The 25,404-nt window shown below is 43.6% G+C and overlaps 1 protein-coding gene across 1 annotated transcript in view; it reads right to left on the bottom strand.

Annotated features, from left to right (window-relative positions):
- Window positions 1-25,404, bottom strand: part of VWA3A (von Willebrand factor A domain containing 3A) — a 2,090,411-nt gene that overhangs the window by 2,033,035 nt on the left and 31,972 nt on the right. The window contains exons 2-3 of the mRNA XM_069645605.1: window positions 16,725-16,869; window positions 16,335-16,461 (exon numbers count right to left, since the gene is read on the bottom strand). Of these exons, the coding sequence (XP_069501706.1) occupies window positions 16,335-16,461; window positions 16,725-16,789 (192 nt within the window). The 5' untranslated portion in view covers window positions 16,790-16,869. The remainder of the gene's footprint in view (window positions 1-16,334; window positions 16,462-16,724; window positions 16,870-25,404) is intronic.

The raw sequence follows: 25,404 nt of genomic DNA, 5'->3' as shown, positions 1-25,404 counted from the left end.
CGGACTGGAAAAATTCATGTCAGTGCGGTTGTAGTATGGCTTGCGACATTAACAATGTCTTGGCCAGAATACAGAGGGCCAGTTTGTCCCGAGCCATGGGACACAATATCCTGTCCAACTCACTTTTTAAATCTGCACCAGAGGTATGAGAGGTAATGGACAACATTTTTAAAGCAGATTTTCTGCAATCATGGCAAACTTCATATGCCATATCGGTCTATAAAAAAGGGCGGTGTTCAGATCCTAAGAACTACAGGCCCATTATGCTAATGACCACGGACAGGAAAATCTTTGCGTCCTTAGCACTGTTTCATCTAGAAAGTTGGGCAATGGAAAAGGATATTATTAAAATAAATATCAAACAGCTTTCCAGCAGGGGACCAACAGGACAGGGAACCGATTTGAACAGATTCTTTCTGAAATGCATACAAGAGCTTGCTGTGGACAGGAAGTATCAGTCCATATTTATAGCATCGGTTGACCTCAGGTCCACATTTGACCTAGTGGCCCGTGATCGATTATGCGGACTGGGGAATTCCATAGTGCCTCCAGAAAATATTGATCAAACTTCACAAACACTTGACCATTCAAATAATTAGACCTGGAAGAAAATGTATCAAATACAATTGAGACCAAGGTGGGTCTGAGGCAGGGGTGAATCCTTGCCCCCGGTCTTTTTTTTTGTATGAGGCGGATTTGGAAGAGGTTCTTGGGAAGGCCTCATTTGTCTCTCTGAAATTAGGGGAATTACGATATAATTGGATTTCATATGCAGACGATTTCTTGTTATTCGACTGCCCTTGTATATAGTTACAGAGGGTGCTTTCGGCTTTTGCTGAATATACAAAGGCCTGCAAATTAATCAGCCAAAAAACAAAATTCTGCAATTCACAACTGAAAAAAGGTCAGTTAGTTTCTCCTTGGTTGTAAATAATGAACGGCTATCCAAGGTGGACAATGTTATTTACCTAGGATTTCCGATATTGAGTAAGCCTGTAATGTATCATCTCTGGGATTTTCCAAGAAATAAAGCTACTTTAATGGCTGGCAAGCTGAGAAAGATTAACTATTAGGAGGGTAAAATAATGTCAAAATAATTGTATGGTATAGAGATGATGCAATCAGGGGTGCTGAGAAGGCTGGGGAAATTGGAGGCCCTAATTTTGGAGGAGGGCTCTTGGAATACCAAACTGCACTCGAATTGGGCTCATACAATTTGAACTATGTCTGGAATCCCCAACAGCAAGAGCCATTTGGAAATTACTCCTACTATTCCTAAAAATGGCAGTCACCTGATAGGTCGTTATGGCGATTTAGCTGCTTTGATGGATAATAGCGGTAATGGAACAGTGAATCAATTGGCAGTGTACTGTTTGGAGCCATTGCAGAGGTTGGGATTTTCTCAGAGTGATCTTGTTACAAGGCCTGGTTGTGTGAAATGAGCACTGCATAGAGCAGATTGGATTACTACTACTCAAGATATGCGTTGGTATAGCACCTTGTCACACTTATCCATGGAACAGAAAAGTCTGAGCAAATTAGCAGCTTACTTAACAGATTTTCTGAATGCCTTTGCGCGGAATACCTTAAGTTTTTGTTTTAATCTGCTTCCTACTAGAGAAATATTAGCCAAAAGAGGACTTATTCCAAACAACCTAGTCCACTTATGGTCACCACTGTAATTCATTAAATTGAATCATGGAAACATTTGCTTTTATTCTGCCAGGCACTTTATTTTCGTATGCTATATTTTAGACAATTTGTGCATAATACCAGCTATGTAGATAATGACAACCTATGGCAGAGGCTTAGACCCACGTCAGCAGCAATTGAAGTATGAGCCTTTATAAAAAATGTGGAAGTCTATACGATTTAGTATAATTTGGAATAGACTTTGTAATGTTATGATTTGATAAATTATTGGGATTTAATATTTTACATCGTGATTTTAGTACACTGACGATAACTTGATTGGATGATTATAGTGTTTTGTAAGATCAATGGTTTGATGTATATGAATTCAATGTTTCACTGTATTTCTATTAAATTTGTAAAGGTTAAAGTACTTTAACCAAATAAATAAATTAATATTGAGGGCAAAAAAATGACATCAAAGGAGTGGCCATGTTTGTGGGTGTGTCCACCAAGTCACTGGGCAAAACCCAGTGATGGTATGCATTTTATGTCATTCATCGGCATGGATGTTTGGAATGCAACCTGCGGATCTACAGATGTTTTGGACTAGGACTCCCATGATCTCTCACCATTGACTGTGCTGGCTAGTCGTGGTGGGAGTTGTAGTCCAAAACCTCTGGAAAGGCAAAGGTGGCAGACCCCTGCGCTTAAAGGCAAAATGATCTTCTGTGTTTAATTCGAAATTAAAAGTTTGAGGGGGTTCCTCCCAATATAATGTTAAAATAAAATACAGGGTGGGGAACATTAATAGGTGAGAGGACAGAAAAGAGGGATGCCAGGAGAAGAAAAAAAACACTTGGAAAAATCGCACAAAATGACATGCACAATCAAAATATGTTCAAATGTAAGTTTTCAATCATAAAGGCATAGCAATGCACAGTATATAAAGGTTGTATTTGTTAACTTTAATTTTCGAGATGACATTACATTGGCACTTCAAGTATTTAGTTTGAAAATGTAAAACCTATACTCAGTGATATTCGGCAGAGTATAAAAATCCAGCTAATCCTAGAATGTGGGATCGGAAACTCGGGGTCTGTATACGCCTGCCACTTACTAATTGTTGCGTTGCTAGTTTAATTTCTTACACCACTATGTTGATTACTGCACTGCCAGATTAAGCGGTGCATAGCTAGATTATTTGTTTCACAGCTAAATTAATTGTTGCACTACCATATCAATTGCTGCCCAACTGTACCTTGCTTGCCCCAGATTAAGTGTTGCACCACTAGATTAATTGCTGCCCCACTGCATTTGGCCCTTATCACCCACCGTGAGCACAGACCGAGTTGACCAAATCAAACCCAAAGGTAGGTTAACAAGCCCTAGTCCCAGGAACATAACAGTTGGCTTAAAAGAACACCCATATAGATACCAGCCAAACACAGAGCTAGACCACATCATTCCCTAGAGACAGAAAGACAGCAGGGTTTCGAGTGGACAGGAAAGCTAAGGCGACCTCCTTCACAATACCAACAAATCAAATTGGTGAGAAACAGTAGCAGTAGTCCAAACAAAGAGGGTCTAGAATTCTCAAGCCTGTCCTTAACAGTAAGTAGTGAACTAGTGATAATATATACTCTATATATAGAACAGCATATCAGATATGACATTATCTAATTTTTCAGGCTTATCACGGGAGACTGAGGAACATGGAAAGAGTATAGATATGATATGACATTTATAACGCTCCTGTACACAAGTGTTTCAAAGCGTGAAGAGGCAAGGGAGGGGGGGGGACAGAGGGGAGACAAAGACAATGATCTTACTAGGACCAATGATATTCAGATGCAAGTGCAGGGGAGGGGGGAGAGGGTAAGTGCGGGGGGAAGAGAGACAGGCAGTGCCATACATAGGATCAACAGTAAAGAATAAATAAAATAAATACAACAGAGGAAGATGGGCGGCCAACTAGTGGCAAGTGCAGGAGTAAACGCAGACATCAAATGTCAGGAGCTGGCGGGGACTGTAGGGATACAGAAAAAAACAGCCCCCACATACAGGCATTGCCCGGGAGGCAGTGCAGGTATGCAGCTGGAAGGGAGTGAACCTGGGCCCGAGATCAGAGGGTAGCCAGGTGACCAGTGCAGTTTCGGTCCGGAATTCAGCAGGGCAGAGGAGGAGAGAAAGCAGAAGCAAAGAGGAAGGTCTTGAGGGGCTCCAGACCCAGAGATGGCCCTCCTCAAGTTTCAGGGAGGCAGGGAGGCTGTTCCAGAGGGAAGCCCCAGCAGAAGAAAGATCTACCACCAACTCATTGCTTGGAGAAGCGACTGACCCTGAGGGAGTTGGAGGCGGATGAGCGAAGAGCTTGAGAAGGGAGATATTTAGGAAGAGAGAGTTGGAGGTATTGAGGCCCCAGGTCCCAGAAGGCCTTGTGGACAATGCAGAGGGTTTTGAATGCAATCCTCGCAGCCACTGGGAGCCAGTGCAGAGATTTCAGTCCTGGAGAGATACGATCCCTGGGCTTGAGGCCAAGGACAAGTCTCGCAGTCCTGTTCTGGATGAGTTTCAAAGGGCAGAGAGTAGAAGCAGGCAGATTTAGAAAGAGGCTGTTACAGTAGTCCAGCCTAGTGAGAACCAGAGCTCTGGAGACAGAGGTATTCTTCCTATCCTCTCCTTCCACCATTGAGGAGGTGCCGCTAGTAGTGTGACTTCTTAGAGACGTCAGAGATGTGAGCAGAGAAGGAGAGAGTGGAGTCAAAGATGACACCAAGGTTTTTAGTTTTAGCCTCAAAAGTGGGAGAAACAAGAGGGCCAAGCCTGGTCGGCCATTTAGCGACAGGAAAGAAGGGAGCAGGTGTGCCGATGAGGAGAATCTCAGTCTTACTGGCATTGAGACAGAGATCGCTGGCGGCACACCACTCCTGGATAGCGGACTGGCAGTTAGATGAGAGAAGGAGAAGAGGTGGCGGAAGGGAGCCTGAAAATGAGCTGAGTGTGGTCTGCATAGCACAGAAAGTTGGGGCAGAGCGGCAATGCAGTGGGCAAGAAGTGCCAGGTATTGGTTGAAGAGGCAGGGAGAGAGAGGTTAGCCCCTGAGGTACACCCCTGGGGTACACCACAGGTAGAGATAGAGGAGAGGAAGGACGCCAGTTGGACCTGTTCAGGGGAGCAGTTTCCATGCTTCTGGCAGCTCTGAAGCCAGACTGATGGTCATGGAGACAACCAACCAATTCAGTGTGATGATTAAGCTGGGAGATGGCCAGCTTTTCCAGGAGTTTGCCCTGGAAAGGAGTGGTGGAGATTAGGCGGTAGTTGGCAGGGCAGGAGGGGGGGGGTCGGCAGAGGGTTTCTTAAGAAGATGGTGCACAAGGGAGTGCTTCAGGGGGGAATGGAAGACACCAGTGACGAAGGAGTGGTTGCAGAAGTCAGCCAAAGCAGGAGCCAGGGTGTCACTGTGGTCCTTGATGGTTTTAGAGGAACAGGGGAGAACCTGGACAAATAGTTGCAGCCTGAAAGAACACAATAGCATTGAATCTTCCACCCTATTTTTTAATAATCAGGTCAGTATCTAATAATTCTTATAATATAAATATTTTAAGGAGAATTAATGTGTATAAAAACAGGTTTTGTCATGAGGAAATAATGAATCATACTGCGATAGAAGATCACTGCAAACCAGGATAAATATAACCAACAGATCACAAGTTACCTTGAATATATTCAAGTAATTTTTCAACTTGAATACAATTTGATTCGTCTAGACATGACCACAATATTCTTTAGTCTTGACACCAAAACTGGGAGTTCCAATGACTGAACTATTAATTTGGATAGGATGACTCAAAATTATCTGACAAAATGAGGTTTATATCAAAAAGAAGTTCAAGGTAGCTTGACTAACTGTTGGAAGTCTGACAAACTATGGCCCACTTTTGAAAAATGTTGTAAATAATTAAAACCAATTGAAATATAAACAACCCTTTTCTTTCACTTTGGGAAAAGTAAAGTTTAATGTAATACATTTGATGCACTAAACTAACCGCAGAATTATATTACTCATTACATTATTGTTTGTATATATGGTTTATAGAAAGAAAAAGCCCCTGAAGAAGAGATTCTTTATCTGGAAACACATAGGGCAATAAAAAGGAATATAATTGAAGACAAATGACTCAGAAGTAAATTATTCTTGAATACTACAACAAATTGCGTTATTAAAAAAATGGATTGAAAATTCAACAAAAGCATCTATAAAGAACATCAAACTGGATAATTAACATCTTCGAGAAAGTTGGGATTTTTTAAGTCAGTGATAGTGTGCAGGGGACGCGTGTTCCCAAATTAGGGAACTTTCTTATTTTAAGTAGTCCAAACATGCTCACAAAGAGACATGTGGCATCCTTTATCTCAAATTAACTCATCAAACAACTTTCTCCACAGGTAACAGGTAAGTCAGCCTCACCACAAGTCAGCAACTCAACACACAGAGGACTGCTACAAAACAAAAGACAAAGCTGACAGTCAAAGACGTTCACCGAACAAAACAACTAGAAACATCCTAGACAGAATATTCCCGTCACGTTCCCTCATGCAACCTCCGGAGCTCTTGCCAGCTGAGACCTTGTCTCACCTGGAGGCTGTATCCGAGATGGCACCTCTAGTGTCACACACTGCGGCATCCAGGCTGCATGACCTTGGGGCATCCGATGAAGTTTGAAGACATGGCGGGAGATGGGGGACGTGGTAGGTTGTCCTGCAATGGGTGCTGCCATTGCACAATCAGTGCACAGATGCAAAGGACCAGCACCATGCTTTCAAGCATGCGCACCTTGGAAAGTGCACACCATGGCCATGCCAACGCCAATCAGAGTCTCACTCCCTTCATTGGTAGGAGGGAATTGAAACCCTACGCAAACCGAGCGCTCTCCTCTGGTCCTTGCTCTTGCCTCCTGTTCCTTCATGCTGTAACAAACCCCAGGATATTATCACTACTTCCAAGAGGTGGGGGGCCCTTCCATTTGGTCAGGCTGCTATCTGATAGTCCCGCCCCTGGGGGTGGTACTCAGCAGGTGGATCTCATGGGAGGGGAAAACCCCCTGTGGGACCAGCAATGACTATAGTGGGAGAACGCGCATCCATCTTGTACCCCCAACTCTCCTTCACCCACAACCTCCTCAACCCCAGCCTCCTATACTGCATAGTTCTGTAGTATGCAAGTAGGAAGGACTGAGATGTGGAAGAATAGGGATGAATATAATGAAGATCTGCAGCAAGAAACTGTGATGAGGAGGAGGCACGGAACGGTCTAGTCTTCAGTCACAAAGCTTACTTGTTGGGAGCATAAAGACTGACAATGGACCTACCCGATTGTTAGATGCTCCGAAGAGAGGACTGAGGCTCGCAGAAAAGACTGGCAAAAGCAGATCCAGGTGTGGAAACTCCAAAGGGGAGATCTCCACTGGAACCACTAAACAAACTGGGGGGCTGGGTGTTGGAAGTGCAAGCAGCACAGCCCAACAGGAACATGCGGTCTGGCAAAGAGTAAGACGCTGAAGCAAGTCTGGGGCCGCTGACCCGCTGCAGCAATCCGACAGGAACGCCAGAGGACAAGCAAATCAGAAAAGAACAAGAGGAAGTTTGCAACCAACCGGAGGGCTGCAGCCAAGACCCTGGAAGTAACTGGGTGTCTGAGACGGTATGTTGGGGGTCCCCAGAGGGTGAAGGAAACACTAAAAAGCATACCGAATGAAAAGTGGGGGGGGAGCGGACAGCCCCTACACAATCCCAAGAGACAATTTTCAAAGACATGGTAACAAGGGAAACCATCTGCGATCCTTCAAGTCATCTTCATGGGAGTACTAGAGGGAAGGTGGCCCAGGACTGTCACATAAGAGAAACCACCAAGAGAACTGCAAGAGCAATATATCTGAAGACAGTACTTGGCAGGGGATGTGATGAATCCAGTGGAGTACTCCCATTATCCCTGCCTAAAGTCTCCTCCCAGGTGGCCTGGGTAGGCAACAGCTACCTGATCCTAACCCTCAGGGTGGTATTCGCCGGGTGGATCACCTGGGAGGAGAAGGCCACCAAGGGAATAAGAGGACTGCATTAAGAGAGACGCAGTTTTCATATTCTTTGGAAGATGAAGTTTCCCTAATGCCAGAATACCTCAGTGTGTTGTCAGAGTAAGATTGCTCTTTCCAAAAACACCCAAAGCATTAATGGTGAAAAAACTTATGATCAACGCAAGAATAATATGAATAACAATCTGAGAAGCAATACCCTCATTTCCGATGTTATGATTCATCTTTACATTCGTCTTTGAAAGGTACATTTAATAAAACCTTTAAATAGAACAAATTGTATAAGGATAAAAAGGCTGAGGACATTAGGGTCTTGAAGTCCCATAACAATAAGTACTGGGACGAGGAAGAGGAGCTTGGAGGCACAGAACTCTGATGCGCAATCTAATAGCTCTAACAACCCACATCGGAGCGTGACTTTTCAGTACTTAAGAACCCTACAGATGCAGGCCATTAGAACTCATCAACCGTGTGAGCAGCAGTAGCAGAAAGACGCTGAGACAGCCGCTGCATTTCCAGCGCATTATGGTCCTGAGAGAGTCAAAAGAGTTGTGGCTTTTAAGTGCAGAGATCGTACAACGGAAAGCGGTGTGGACGCTGACCGTCCTGTGAGAGAGAGGAGCTCTCCAAAGTCTGTGCAGTGCTTCGTGGCTGGCGATCACCGCATGACGCGAGGAGTGAAGCAGAATCCAAGCACAGAAAGCGCGATCACTAGAGGTTTGACCGTAGCGGTCAGGCATTTAAAGCCTGACATGGGAAGCAGAAGCTAAAAACAGGTGTAGGTTGGAAGAAAGTGCAGAGAAAGACCAGTGATTTGGCCTATGCGAGGTGACCCCGGGGCACCCAGTTTCAGACTGCTGTCTGGAAATAGAAATTTTGAATAGCAAACTAATGAAGTAAAACACTTTTGGAATAATTCTTACATTAAAAGAGATCGTAAAATGAAAGATTATATTCATTGTTGTCAAAGCAAAGAGGGGGCAATACTTGATCAGGAGAAGCAGCATTACCGAAGCCAGAGAAAGGCAATAATCAATAAGAGGGGACACACATTTCCTAGAGAGAGAAACCTAAATCAGAGACATTATCAGTAGTTAATTGATGGAGTAGAAGAAATTCAAAGGTGGCAGGAAAGAAGCCCTCCTTATAGTAATTACCAAGGGGGAGTGAAAATTAACCCTCATTGCATGTGGCAAACAAGTCAGAAGAACAAATACCATCCATGTGTATTATGACCTTGTGAAAGAAGTTATGACGTAATGTTTTTGAGTTGAAGACCTTTATGAAGTTTGAAGCAGACCTCACCACTGAATACTTTTAGTAGCAGGAAGTGTTTTATCCTGGAAGACAAGTATACCAGGAAAAGGACTTTTTAGTGGTTAGTCCTGGCAGGTTTATTGGACCAGGAAGAAGACATTGAAGTATTGCATTGTGGTTGAAGGATGTGGTGGAAAGAAAGTGGCAAGGCCACTAGAGTGTAATGATTTGAACTGTGATAATACCTCCTGACAAAATCTTATTATTAATAAAGAAGGAACGATATATTGAACAATCAAAGAGTGGAAAGACAAAAAGGGCCTCATCAGGAGTTGGGCGATGCGATGAAAATGCGGCGGTAACACTATTACTGCCGCATTACAGCTCTGCCCACTCCAGAGTTTGGGAGAAACTGGGAGCATTCACCTCCAGCTCTTACCGTCCATTTTCAGCGCAATTACTGCCACCGAAAATGCCCCATTGAGTCTTATGGACAAAAAATAAATAAATGGGGATTTACTCCACCACCACAACTTGAGATCCGGCATGAATAGCGCCAGACCAAGTTGCGGTAACACTAATTGTGCTGGGCGGTATCCTGGTGGATTTACCGCTGGGATACTGCCCAACTCCTGAGAGATTCCAAAGTCTTTTGGTTTACTGAAGCAGGAAATTGTGACAACTTTGAATAATCACATCGGGAGAGTGATACATTTTAATCCAAGGGCCAAGTGGAAGGATTATGGAGTAGATTATGGAGTGAAGAGAACTGTGTTGCATTTTGAAACAGACTCTGGATATTGAAAAGAACATTCTTGACTGGAACTTTGATCTAAGAAGCCTGCCTTAATCCTGGCTAAGTGGGAAACAATCTAGAGTACAAGGATAGGTAGGGAAATCCTCGCTAAGGTTATTATTTACATTTCTGACTTGTCACAGGGAGTAAAGTATGTGTGTCAAATCAAAGAGAAAACTGAGAATGATACATGTGAAGACACTACTTGGCAGGGGAGTAAGCCATGTCTGTATGTACCATCAAGAGACCATCAAAAGAACTTTAAGAACAAAGGAAAACAGAGCTTGACAGGTGAGTTAACCAAGTCTCCGTTTGAAACTAGGAGACAGGAGGAAGGAGAAAACCAGGTCTGCCAATGAGGGTCAGGCACTCACCACAGCTCGGAGGAGCATCCAAGCCACTCTTCTTTGTTTGTCGCAGTACCTGGTAAAAGGAAATCAGGTCTACCACCTAGGGTCAAGGACCCACCACAGCTTGGAGGAGCATCCATGCCACTCTTCATCGTGGTACTTGATAAAACCGAACCAGGTCGGCCAACCAGGGTCAGGGACCCACTGCAGTTTGGAGACATATCCAAACTCCTCTTCTTTGTCATAATGCCTGGCGAGAAAAGAACCAGGCTTGCTAATCCAAGGGTCTAGACCCCAGAAACAGAGAAGAAGCTGAACTGTGTTGCAAGCCTGAAGAAGGCTGGGGAAGGTAGACATTCCCCAGCAGTTGACGAACAGCACCAGAAGCCTAAAGAAAGCTGGCGAAGAGACATTCCCCCACCATTTAAAGCAACTAATAAACTCCTAATTGTCTTTTGTCCAGGGGAAGAGAGCCATTCCTGTGGGCCAGGAAGACCTCCCTTGCATTTAGTTTAAGTTAGAGTGTGAGGGACAGAGTTAGGATTCTGACACTGGACATTGAGACTTTTTGCTTTTGACATCCTGACGTTGACAGTTATTTTAGTTGAGGCAGGGAAACCCCTCTTAGAGTTAGGGTAAGATAGGCTTTTCTTTTCATAATATAATAAAAGTTTATGCCAACCACTATGACCCCTCTGTGTCAGAGTCTTACTACTGCACCCTTACAATGCTGTGTTCCCCTGTGCCTGCCTTTCGCTTGTCTCAGTGGGGCCTTCTCCTGGTTTCTGCCTGCCTGGGGTGTCCCCTGGTGCCTGCCTGAGTACTATTACCTGCGAGCTGTACTCTACCTGACCCAGTCTCCTTTTGACCTTGTTTCATGGATCATCTCCACTGCATTCCATCAAGGCTCTCCAGTCCAGCACGCAGTGCTATTGTTGCATCACAGAAATCTGGGTGAGCTGCCGCATGGTGCAGGAAGCCGGTCCCTGGGGTTTTCTGCAGGTTTCCTCATGGGAAACTCTGAGATGACTTTCTGTTTACTACCTTGCCACTTTTTCAACCTGGACATAAGAAGACAGACACCACTGGAAGAACAGCCACCCGGTACTTCTCAGAGATCATGTACTCAACAAAGGCGAGACGCCAGGCTTGACAATGACACCGTTCATCTTGATACAGCACCCTACCAAAAATCTTCACTTATCAACCAGTCCCCAAGAAAAGTATATAATTAGTGCATATCATTGAGAAATGGAAAGTCATTTTTTTAATGCACAAGGAATTGTATGTACATATGGAGACTTATTTTCATCAGAGCCGTAACATAAATGTATGGCTTAAAAGCCTTGTGTAAAACCATTATGCCATGCATCCACGTCACAGCTCTTTTTTTGTCCATTTGTATGGCAGAGAGTAGAGGCGGAACTCAACTGGCTCCATGTTGGATAACCACATTGCCTTCTGAAAGGATGGAAACAAAACACATTGCCCCTTTTAGGTCATGTCCCCGCAATCTCAGAGAAGCTGAAGAATCCAGTATCCAGCTACTACTGTTGAGCATTCATGTGTCCACTCTCCTGGAACCTTTTAACAACTAAGGCCTCACATGCTTCATGGACACTGATACCCAAATTATACACAAGCTCACTAATGACTACAATTAGCTCACTGGATCTCAGCACATACCGCACACTTGTGTATTCCTGGAGGACTGTAGACAGGCTGAAACTCTACCTAACCAAAACTGTGCTCATGATAAAACTTAACACATCAAATTCCACACCCATTCACATTGGCCTGCAGAAATGGGATCTTGCCTCTGCTTAGGACAACTGTCATAAACATCAGACTTGTGACGGCAGCAAGTTCACATTGGAATCCTAGGTAAAAACCATTTTAAGTAATTACTTTTTCCAAAAACTCCCAATGATCTGACGCATCATGCCCTGCTTGACCTTCTTGCACAAAACCATCGCAGTTACCCCACTAGCACTCTCAACCTCCCCTTGGTCTGCCACAATACATACTCAAAATGCTACAAGGTTCAAAACTCTACAGCAAGACTGCTTCTGCAACTTAAGATACCAATACATCTCCCCAACCCCACACACTCCCCAGTGGCTCCTGATCAAGCAGGCGATTCAGTTCAAATCCCTGGTGTTGCCAACCACGCCTTTTATGTCAGAGCCCCAGAATTAGTTGCAAGAAATTTCTACCTTTTACCCAAACTCAGAAAGCATCTGCCAAGACACATGTGACCGAATTGGACACTTGTCATTCAGTAAAAGGCTAAAACACAGGGCTAATCTACTAAACCCTAGAATCAGACCAGCATGAAAATGTCACTCAAGGAATCCCAGAAATGGTAATTGCAATAGCAGGGATCCTCCCCTCCAAAGGTATATAAACATACCGCAAACTCACATGTAATTTACCAGCAAAGAACGATTGGAGAGCAGACTAATTTGGGTTGAGCTCCATGAGACCTTAATGGAATTGACCCCTACCACTTTGATCCATCTACACTACAAGTGCCCCTGGTATGTCTACATCCTTACTCTCCCCAACTAACAGCCACATCTCTAAAATATAGTCTGAACATAAAATACACAAACAAATCCACTGCAAACAGCGACCTTGTGTCTGTCAGTTACCACATCATCATTAATGAAGTTATGACAAAGTTGACATCTTTAGCACTATAACATATCTCCACATTAGCTGCTAACCTAAATTTGCAGTACTGCAATTTATCAGACCTTGGTCTCTCCCATCCAGATAAGCACCTACCTAAGTGTCTACGCGAGTCCCATAGATCCATACCGGCACTCAAAATTCAGGTACTACCAGATGGCACCCACCAACACCACAGTTTTTTGCATTTGCCTCTCCCTCCATCCAAAGCACAACCCACACCCCCACGTTATGTCACAGGGCCTTGCACAGCAGTGCAATGAAAATGCCAGAAGGGTACTATACACAACCACGTTCATAAAATCTCTGGGGGAATTCAACCTTCCCAAGACCTAGGGAGCCATCCACCCTAAGCTTAACTCCCTCGTTAAGTAACTCCCTCCTTGAGTAGCCTAACCATTCTGGTGCAAACTCTCTTTAACATGTCTTACCCTCTATTTCGCTCTCCTCTTCCAACTCTTTCCATTTACCCATTGCCTTTTATCACTCCATTGTTCACTTTACCATCTCAGTCCCTCCACATTCTACCCATCATCTCCCCTCTTTAATGGCCAAGAGGCAAATCAAGCAGGACTTTCTTGCCCCTTATTTTGATTATGCGGGGGACCTCTGACCTGCCTCTCTCCTCTAGCCATGACTCATTCATTGACCATGGTTTTTGAGACTTTTACTGGGCACATATGTCATCCTATGACAACACTATCCTGCACCAACATTCACACCTTGCCATCCAGAGTCACAAACCACATCTGAGATCAAAACCCTTAAAACAAACATGCATCATGACCTACAAAGCTGGTGCAAATCACAGGCCCGCACTCCACTCCTAGCCTACAGAAATTCTGTTGCTGCCATCACCTCTGCACTGAACTCTGCCAAATTCCCCTACTTTATAGATCTAATCTCCTCCCTTTGCAATCATCCCAGCAAACTTTCATATGCTCTCCAAGCTTTGCTCCCACCTTCCAAGCCAATGGTCATCACTTGCTCCCTCTTTGCTAATGACTTTGCCTACTACTGAGCTAAAATCTCCAACATTAGTGACACTCACTGCCCTCCATCTCTCCCATCCTCCTTAGCTCTCTCTACCACCTCTCCCCATCATCCCCTTCTACTAGACTACTTCAGCACTACCAGATTATCACCCATCCTTCGCAGTGCCAACCCATGCGCTCGGTCTCTATCAATCCCTCTCTTCTCTCTTTGAAGGGGTGCTCTTCAAACGGATCAGTAAGTACCTTGAGTATTGCAGGTTCGGCGATCCACAATCTGGCTTCTGTAGTAAACACTCCATGGAGACTGCACTCATACATGTCCCCAACTTTCTCTCCTGCACACCCTTCCAAGCTCTCTTCTATACTCATCCATTCTGTCTGCCGCTTTCAACACGTTCAACCAATCCACTCTCCTCCTCACACTCCAGGACCTTAGGTTTTGCAAATCTTCTCTTGCATGGATTGCTTCCTACCGGGAAGGTGGCTCCTTTACATTCTCCTGGAACTCGCAAACCTCTGACCCCACCCTTCTCCCTGTCAGCGGCGCCCAAGCATCAGTCCCTGGACCTCTGCTCTTCACACTCTGCCCTAGGAAGACATATCTCATTCTATGGCTTTCACCATCACCACTTTGACGATGACACTCATTTTCGTTTTCTTCTTTCCCCCTTCACTACAGCCATCTCTGAAAGGATTACAAACTGTCTCACTGCAATCCATCACTGAATGGCTCTATGCTGCCTCATGTCGGACTCTTTCGCTTCTCTCTCAGTTTCCAATGCTTACACTACGAACTCCTCTCGTCTCCTTCACATCTAACTTTCTAGATCCCTGAACAAAGGCTTTTAACCTTGTGGTCTACTTTGATAGTGACGTCCAACTGCAACAATTCATTACTAACATCACCTCTGCTGACAGTATTAACCCTAACAACATTTGGAAAATGGATGCATTTCTTACTCCGCACTATGAAGAAAAAAAATCAAATCTCCATCCTTGTGCTCAGCAAACTTGCCTACTTTTCGTGCCTACTTCTTGGCCATCGTCTCCAGTCCTTCCTCCCGCTAGACCTCTACTTTGCTACTCACACTCTCTACAACCTACCCAGACCCTTCTCTATTTATACCCAATGATACCAGGTTGGTTGGCTCTTTGTGCACAACCACTCTTTACAAGTTCCTTCTCCTAGTATGCAAAGCGTTCAATGGTCTTGCTCCTCAATACCTGTCTGACTGTATCTCCAACTTCACACCATCTTATTCTCTCTGCTCCTCCTCTGCACTCAACCTCACTGTTTCAAGCCCCCACGGTGTCTCCTATAGTTTGCGGTCTTTCTCACTACTCGCCACACTCCATTGGAACCCACTGCTAATCACAATCAATTCCCCACCGAATATGCAGCTCTTCAAAGCTTGGCCACAAATTCACTCACCTGACAAAGAGTAAGATCACGTGCTCGCTCTCCCACCCTCCCTACCTTACCTGAGAACTCCTTTAAGTGCCGCGTAACAATATAAATGAGTATATTTGTACAGTATTTCTCTTTAGTTTGACGTACGTGTCCCCCTAAGTTAATGTTACATTTGTAAGTTACCCGTTTCTTATATTTTTGTTTGTGACATAGCCTTTGGCAAAATGAACAATTTGCTCACACCGCAAAAGTGTCTCACCACTTGTTCTCCTCTGTGCAATACTACAGGCCCCTTCCTGGGCAGGTCTCCTACCATCTGCAAATGTGTTATTGTAAGTCATATCTGTTTGAAATTGACATCCCTATTCTTAAAATAAATACAAATTAAAAAAAATGTATTGTACATCGAGGTGTTGGTGTCCACAATGCATTTAACAATCATGTGCTGATCACAGTTTAAAGTTATGTTCATTGACTGGTTACACTGGATTTCTGCCAGGCAGATCCAGGATTCCCATTCTTCAGGTCTATGTAACTATTCAACACAGTAGATCTTGAAGCTCGGATGGACAATAGTGTCTAAATTAAGTGTGCATTTGCAAATAAACCACAATTCAATGCTTTGATAGCTAGGAGGGTAATACTGTAGTCTGAAGATATTTCAGGCATTTGGTGTGTTTTTATTTAGATCTTGTGGTAGTTATAGCTAATGTTTTCTGAGGGATGTACGTTTTTCATAGATTTAGGATGGTGTGGTCGTGCTTCCATATGGGAAGCATTAGGTCACGTTTCCTTAATCGGATTAGGAGGGATGTTTGTGATCGGCAGCGCATAGTTCAGGAGTTGGTTCACAGAACACTAGATTTGTCACATAGCGAGACAATGATAGAAAGTGTTGGGATCTATGGTAGTGAGGAAGTGTGCTACTGGCCTGGGTATCCACCACATAGATTGTGTGCTTGTGTGGAAGGCAACTGGTTAGTGGTTAGTGGTTACAAAAGAACCTTTACTACAGTTGTGGGGGGTATTTTATAAGTAGTAACATTCTTCACAATAGCTACTGAGAAGGGTTGCCTTTGGAAAAATGTACATTCTTCTGGATCTACTCACCAACAGATCTCTAGTCTGGTTGACATGTGTTGCCAATATACTATTGTCAGCTTCCATGTCTAGACTTTTCACATTTGACCAGCACAATTGCCCTGTTGCTGCACCTGGGTTCGGTCTGTAGTCCACTCTAAAAATAAAAATACCAAGCAGTTTGACATAGGTGGAAAGTCAAAATATCCTTACAATTCCCCACTTTATCTGCAAGACAAAACATGGTTCATGAAAGGCTCAGTTGTACAGCAAGTTACCCTTATGGGACAGGTGCTATTCCTTTAACTGCCCAGGAATATTCTTTTCCCAGAATGACTGAAATCGGAAGGTCTTTTTGGAAACAGCAAAATTGGGATTATGGTAGAATGGTCTCTTATATGGGTTTTGATTTTCTCTTACCTGGATGATTTTAAGAAGTGCTCATTGTCCAGTATCTGAGCCATCTTAGTGGTGGGGGCATTCATTGTATGGATTCCAAGAAGATCAAGTGCAGTTCCAATTAAAGCAGGCAAAGACAATACGACAGTTCTTTGAAAGACTGCAGCTGTGTGTAACAGAAATACATGAAATTAACAGAGAAACTAGAAAGCAGCAGAGTAGTTCTACAGAGTTGTATACTAGACAGGGGCTATTTAAAAGAATTCATGGACATTCCTCACTGGGTTACACTTGGGCATTCTTTCTGCAGAAAGTGGAGGAGTGAATAAAAGCCTGAAAAAGAACCTCCACTCACTTCCCACATATGCCCATTCTCTAGATGTGGGCGTCTGTCAGTGGTGTGGTACAATTCACCCCAGGTGCGATGGGCTACAGGCAGACATTCAGATCAAACAATCGCAAGGATTCTGCTCACAAGGAAAGCAACGTCATCATTTCTTTTTCCAATTAAGTTTTATTACATTTTGAGAGAAAGAAAAATAACATTCAAAATAAACACATGCCATCACAATTGGAATAAATAACTAGTTATAGAGTACATAACCAGAATTGCAGCGCACCATCAAGGTAGAACATTACAAGAGTTTGTATGGGTGGTTGATAATCTTCACCACAGCGAAGGGCAAAAGCCAAAACAAGCACACACAAAAAATATTTAAAATAAATAAACATAACCACGGGGCAATTACAAAGTACTCCAGGATATTAAACAAGTGCAGTGCCCAGAAGGTATCAGACAACCTTTGAACATTGGCAAAGCATTCCGTTGTACGAAGTCTAGAAAAGGTTGCCAGGTTTCAACGTACACATGCAATTCTCCTTTATTAGTAGCATCAATTTTGTCCATAGCTAAAGAGAACAATATCCGTCTCTACCAATCCCTAGCATCTGGGGAGGTGTTCCTTTTCCAATTATGTGCCAGCGTGATCCTGGCAGCCAATAAAAGATGTGGGAGGAGCTGGGTGCTTTTGCCAGAAAGTTTATAAATCCCCCCAGGACTATGTTCCCCAACAGGATAGCTAAGGGATCCAAAGAAAGATCCACCCTTGTAATGCTCTTAATTCGGGCCAAAATGTCTTTCCAGTATTGCTGGAGGACGTGGCAAGACCACCACATGTGAAGGAAGGACCCCCCCCCACTTCCCCACAGCAGGTAGGTGAGATGGCGGGACCCATATGATAAAGTTCAGGGGTGAGGTACCGCTGGGTGAGGAGCTTGGAACTATTCTCCCTCAATTTAACACAGCAAGATGACTGAGGTCCTAGTCCAAACATTAAACCACAAACCTTGTTAATGTTGTTACCAGTCTCAGTTTCCGAGCAGTCCATATAATTATGAGGGGGACCTACGCGTTTCCCAATAAGGATCTCATATTAAGTGGAATTTTCCGAGATGGTGGGCCCCCTACTTGGAGATCTTCAAATTTAGTGGTTTACCTCATTCCCCCCACCCCCATTTGTCATTTTAGGTGTGCCGAGCCAATGTTGCAGCTGGATTTAAGTGTATTTTGCTGTTTCTGGGAGGAGAAAGGATTGGCGGCAGTCCTGCAAGGAAAGCACCCAACCATGTAATGTAATGTAAAGCGAATTTATAAAGTGCACCTTCACAAGTAAGGGCATCGTGGCGCTGACAGTACAGGGACCGACCAGAGAAAGCGCAGTTAGGGTGTGAAAAGATATGTTTTCAGGTCAATGCGAAAAGAAAGGTGATCCTCAAGTGCCCGCAGGAAAAAAAGGGATGGAGTCCCACAGGGAAGCGGCTGCCACAGAAAAGGAGTGGCTGCCTACGCGAGCCAGCCTAAACTGGGGGACGGTAACTCTCAGGGAAGAAACTGAACAAAGGTTCAGAGTTGGAATATACAGGCGAAATCTCACCTGCAGGAAGCCCATCTACAAATAGTTGGCCAATCCTCTGCAAAGCTCACTCTGGCCTTGTCGAAAAGCCAGTTGGAAAGGCTGCGTTCAGTAGAATCGGGTAAGAGGAGAGGGAGCTGTAAACAAATTAGATCTCGTATTTGCCCTGTCCCAAATCATCAGTCAAGCCTTAGTGGCCTGTAGTAATGAGCCGGGGTAGCAGCTGTTCCTGCGGGGGGATCCAACACCATTCATGCAAAGGTGCGCCCAACCCCACTCGCTCAATCCTCATCTAATGCTTTTGATCCGCTGAGGCACTGAATTCAAGAAAGGGAGCGAACTGAGCAGCATAATAGGAGCGCTCCAGGTCACAGCCTAATATTAAAGTCTAGTCGCTAACATGGTACAACAGGAAACCAGAGGGACTTTGACCCAAATAAACTGAGAAACCTGTGCCTGTAGGTCTCAAACAACCTTCTTAGGGAAGCTAAGCAGAGGGACAGCAATATGATTACTGTGCTATAGTCCTGGGAACGTCTTGCTCCAACTCAGACCAGACAGAGTTCCCTGGGAAACTCATTTATGAGACCACACAAGCTTTCCAGGCGGTTAGCCGTTGTGCAAGGGTGCACAGGAAAAGAATGTTTTTGCCTTGGATATTTCCTCTCTCCACAACAGAGACTAAACATGGATTGTCCAAAGGCAACTGAAAACCATGCGTAAGATGCCCTGTGTACAATCACTGATCCAGAACCATGAAGAGTGAATCAGAAGAAGAACCTGCCCTAAAGAGCCTGCCTAGTGGTTTGGTGCTTCATAGTGGATTCTCGGTGATGAGTACGAGATGATTTTTGCAAACATGGAGCTGGAGAGACAAATGGTGGCAAGGTAAACAGCAAATATATTCAGAATTTTCAAAAACAGAATACCACCCTTAGATGTGTTTTTTCAAAATACTTTTTAACCAAACCACCAGCATCATCATTAGACTCTACATGCTCAATACTAAAAGATGCTTCTGCATTCCGAACAATTAACCAACTGCAGCCTTTAAAATCCAAACTCAATGAATTCTTTTAACAGGCTGAAAGTACATTTTTAAGTGATTTTTATTAGTGTTTTGCTCCAGGGCTAAAAGAACTCTGAACTCAGAGGTTGTGTATTCTGATAGTGTCATATGAAAGGGTGGGAAAGGCAACAAAATCAGAATTTGTCAATCTACGGCTCCAGCTATGAAATCTCTCCGATCCTACAAACCACTTGCATGATTGCCTTAAGCGGCAGCATGTTCAAGTTAAAGTTTTGCAAGGGGAACGACATAGGCATCCCAGGAAAATTCGTACCCAAAAGATCAGACATTTTCTGCAAGACAACTCATCAACCTGAAGCACAGTGATCACATTCAACCCGCTATGAAGACCTTACTGTGGTTTCCAGTTAAGTGCAGGATAGACTTCAAGTGGCTCGCTCTGCAGCAGGTTACATTACACAACTCTTCCTTGCTACCAGAAGGAAAGGCATCAGCCAGGGATGTTCCACTTACCTACTTGATTCCCTTTAAGCTACTATTTCAGTCCCCTTCCACCACCACTGTTGCTTCTTTTACGCTATAAACCAGCCATGAGGGGCATGCTGCACATTATAGATGACTTAAATAAACAAACTTTGAGCAAAGGGCTCTTTTTGCCTAAAGAAAGCCTTTGGTACGTTTCAACTGCTTACAACTTTGCTACTGTAAGTAAGACCTTGCATCAGATATCTTTGTGCATTCTGCAGTCACAAGTTCGAATTCCATCCCCATACACCTTTCAGCAGTTGATAAAATCCCTTCACACTTCAGTTGTCCATAAATTTAGGCCATACGTTGGATACTAATAAGACTATATTCCACTGCTTAGAAGCTGGAGGAATCGGTTGTGTAATTAACCCCTATGTAAGTTCTCTAAACCTGGAAATCATCACCACTATCTTCAAACCAAGCATTACATTCCAGTATCTCCTAACAACCTGGGCCATTAGTATAATCTTTAGGCTTAGTGGCCCTGTCCAAGCAGAAGATCAAGGCAGCCATCAAATGGTTCAATGTTGAGCTGGAAAGAGTTTGGAACGACTTTGGTCAAAAATAGGTCCAGATTCAAAAACGTTAGCCTAGACAATTCATTTGAAGGGCATGATGAAAGCAGTAACAGAAAGAAATATTTCGACATCAAAGCATCTGCACTTAATCAAATGAAATGTTGTATTCTGCTCACGCATAGAACAGAAATGCCGGTTCTTAAAAATGTGCTGCCAACTATTTATCCTTTTTTGCTAACACAATTGAAAATATAGAAGTGTCAACCAGCCTGAATTCTCCATTCCAAAAGTCTTGCTGGCTTCATATTCTGCTCCTTCTTGAACTTCTTTTACACCACAACAGTGGAGGCCTTCACCAAGGCAGGTAAACGAAAAGGGCGGCCTTCGCTCAAATACAACACAGAGCGCCAGCATGACTGAGGGCAAATGAATATGCTTGCCGACCATAACAGAGGGAAACAACACCCCCTTACCCTTGGTCTAGCACTTGACAACCTTAAAAAAGCATTAGTCATCCACAATAAAGAAACAGAAGTCTGATGTGAAGAACTTGTCGAACTATCGGTCCATCTCCAAGTGAAATTCCTGGCGAGGGGTGCGACATGCCAGTTTCGTTGCTACAGAAACAACAACTGGCCTCTTCCAAGACTACGAATCATATTTAAGATCTGCAGAGGAACTGAATCCAGATGGACATTCTGAAAGAGCTCCTCAGGGTGCTGGATGAAGACCACCAATGCCCTAAAAACCACAAGACCTCTCAGTAGCCCATAATACCGTTGACCATACCATACTGTTACAAAGAATACAGGACTACATAGGCATCTGAGGCACAACCCTTGCATTGGCCAACTCCTTCCTCCACAAGTGGTCCACAACTGGTTGAAACAGAAAAAGATGGGTTTCTTTGCTCAGTCTTCTGTTTGATAGAATTTAGAGTCCCTCACAGCCGCAGCCTCGCTTCTTGGCTCTACAATATTCATATGTGTCTGCTGCAGTCACTTTGGTGGAGTGTCATATGATGTTATTTCAAGATGTATGCAAATGTGTCACTCAGACCATGGCATCTTGTTCTACATAGCCCAGATTTAAAACTGGAAAACATAACAGTCTGTGCCACAGTGGCTACAAAATGAAAGCCCTGGTGTTTGACAAAATCAATTGAAGTGGTCTCCTGTTCACCCGGCCAGAATAAATGGGAAAAATCACCAAATCACATAAAGTTAGGAACTTGGGGGTCCATGTCTGATCCTGCATGATCATTCATCTATCAGGTGGCCATTGGGTCAAAACTCAATCACCAACAAGTATACACGCTCAAGGAGAGAACACCCTTACTCGGATTCAGCCTTAAGGCAGAGCTCGTCCTAGTGCGAATGCTATCCTAAGTGGACTGATGTAATAGTGTCCGATTGGGATTACATAAAACAAATTACAACCTGCCCAAAAAAGTGCACGACTAGTTCTTGGCCTCATTTGTTCTGTTCATATAACACTGCTCTAAAATTTCTCCACTATCTACGACTAGCACAGAGCCTACTTGTCAAAGGATATTTGGGCAAGTTGACCCACTGATATGTACTTTCATGAGGGGGACAGGCATCAATAACCAAGCCAAGCTGGAACTCTGTTTGGACTACTTTTACAAATGAGGACTTAAACTATAAATCAGCAACTTAAAGGAAGTCTTCAGGGTTATGATCTCCCGGTTCACCTCAAGTCATCCTCATTCTGCGTTTAAGGGGGCCCCTGCACCCTCTGTCTGTTCCATCTCACAGAGTTTCCTCAACAGTCTTAATTTGGGATTAAGGGTTTCCAATGCACTTCTTCTCAATGCTCCTCTGGGCGTTTTACCTGCTCCAGCTTTCGCTTCGGTCTTGAGGGTTTCCCCACATGCTTCTTCCCTGTGCTGTTCAGGGTCTTTCACCTCTTCTAGTTTTACTCTCAGGCTAAATTACTTTCCTGTCGACATTTCACCCCGCTGTACTCTCCTTTTCAACATAACACTGTAATTAAGCTATTTAAAAAAAAGGTTGAGAGCAAAAGACAAGGAGGAGAAATAGGGTGGTGATACCAATCAATCGATCTAGCTTCCTTTCCCATCTGCTCTCCCTGTTCTATTCTATGCACTCTTCCTTCACCTTTCACTCCTATCACCTTCCATCAGCCCCCACAGACCATCACTCCCATCTTCTTCTTGGCATGACTGGGGAGAATTGAGGATGATGCCTCCTTAAGGGCTGAGAAATAAGGCCACCAGTGCTTATTCCATCCGAGATGGTGTGCACTCAACAATACCTCCCTGAACACCGTGGCTACTCCCAGCAGGTAACAGAGAAGGTGCTTGTGGTCCTACCATCCTTTTGTGAAAGGCAGATGCCCACCCTCTCTCCAGAATACTAAATCAAGAAATAAAAAAAAAAGGACATTTGGTTTCTTACAAAATGACATTCTGAAACACATTTTATTTTTTGTTGCAATTTTGCAGCACATTTTAATTGAGTTAAGTGATTAGGAGGCAGATACTACAGGGTGAGGGTTTCTGGCCTCCTGATATCAGTCCATCGTGAGGCTTGGCAGGTAGGAGGGGCCACTGTTTCCCTATCACCACCACTATAAATCCTTGTCTGGTACATACTGTTGATAATATGCAATTGTCCATGATGAATTCTTGTTTGACATCTTTGATTTGCCGTAGAATGTCACAATTTTGCTCAATAAATGTGGCCTTATATTTTCCAAAGAAAGATGTGTGCGTCTCCTTGGCGGGCCCCGACCCCCGCGCTGCCCATCTATTAAACCCTGAGTGGCGCTTTCTTGGAATAGCTCATACAACAAACCGAATCCCTTGTAAGGGGCACCTAATGCATAGGGAGATTAAATGATTTGCCCAGGATCGCAAACTTTGGTGAGGTTGTAAAGCCAAAATGTCAGCATAGTCTGAAGTTTATGTATTTGACCATGCATCTTCCCAGCTCAAGTGGGTACAAATATGTATTTAAGTTTGGTTTTGATTTAAGTTTTGGTTTATGTTTCAACCTTCTGCTGCAATATCTGGTCTTCAATCACATTCGCTCACCCGATTGTAAAAGACCCACGTCCTCTCCACTTGGTTATCAAATGGAAAATTTTGCAAGCGTTTTTGTGCCAAAAATGTATCGCTTTCCCTGGGATTTTTTATAAATAAACTACATTCAAAAAAATAAAACAACAATGTTTTATACAGTTTACTTTAGAAATGCATAAGTCCCATGATGAAACTAACCTGAGAATGTATACATCATTTAAGACACATGTGGACGAAAAAGAGTCAGGGTGGGGGGTAATTTTGTTTTGAATCCTAAAAATTGCATGGACGAGACCACTGCTGCTAACACTTTTTTTTTGCTTGTTTTTTTTAAAAAAGGTCCTCTCCATGCAATTTTAATTGTTTCCACCAAGTAGTGGAAAAGTAAATAGTAAAACACAGGTCAAATCAACTTTTATTTCCACAATATGTCTGGAAACGATTATGGGAGTCATCTTCAATGGATTCCGTTGGAATTTGACTGCTATCAACAAAACAAAAAAAAGCTACAATCATAGGGGGGTCATTTTCCAAGTCCTGCGAAGTGCAAAAAGTGGCTTTATTGTGCCCATCCCGAATGGAACTCTAAATGCTCCAGCATGCAAATCATTGAGAAAACGTATTCAGATAAAATCCCATTCAGAGACAAAGTGAAATGAAATACATGACACGGTCATTGTTCACACAGCTTGTTCTGCACCCCCATAATTTCTAATCAACGAACAATCACACTTCAATAGCTAATTAAACTGAATATACTTTTAAGGAAAAAGTGTGACAGCAATGGTCACTGTCAGTTGTTAACCTTTAGCATCTATAATCATGTAACTGCCGAGACATGTTAAAAAGATAACTCCTCACTGCAAGGGACTGTGCAGCCCTGCCGGACGTAGAGGGGAGAAAGGCAGAACGAGGACCTACAATACACATGATTTATTCTGTGTGCATACAAACACTTAGTTACTCAAAAGGTATGATGTTATCAAGTCCGTACTCATCAGTTCAAATCATGAAAAGATCTGAGCAGGTAATCTAGGCTTCCACATAAAGATACATTCCATTTAGGTCAGTACCCATTGGTAAGTATGCACGAGAAGAAGATCTGAAACTGGTCCATACTTGCCATCCTGGTCTTGATATGTTCAGGGAGGGCCTTGTTAGACCAACTCAGTGAGATGCAGCTTGATTCCTTAGGCACAGCAAGCAAGGCACTCACAGCTGGGCATAGACACTTTCACTTGGAGGGACAACATGAAACCAACATGCATTGGCAAAGCCAACAGTTAGGGCGTTTGAGTACACATGGGATAGGCATCTGCCATAAGGGTAGCGCCTGGCCATAAAATGGGAACATCTGTAAATGGTGTGAGTATCTAGGCATATGATGTAATTGTCTGGCAAATGTCTGCCTAATACTTACACATAAGCCAACATAGTTGGCTTTGCGATTGCTTGTTTTAGACGGTACTCCAGTGCAAGTAACAGATGCAAGAACACTGACATTGATTCTAAATCAACTGGATGAAGACACATATTGTTAGAGATTTGTGTCACAACAGGAGTTCATTAACAGAGGCAATTAAGGCATTAAACACACAAATGAATGCTTAAATGCAACACCAACAGGCCCTATACAGCACACGGT

Source organism: Ambystoma mexicanum, chromosome 2p (genome assembly GCF_040938575.1).
Source record: "Ambystoma mexicanum isolate Mex_15411 chromosome 2p, UKY_AmexF1_1, whole genome shotgun sequence".
Classification (NCBI taxonomy): domain Eukaryota; kingdom Metazoa; phylum Chordata; class Amphibia; order Caudata; family Ambystomatidae; genus Ambystoma; species Ambystoma mexicanum.
The sequence above is the reverse complement of the archived record's forward strand: the minus strand, read 5'-3'. Positions and strand labels throughout refer to the sequence as shown.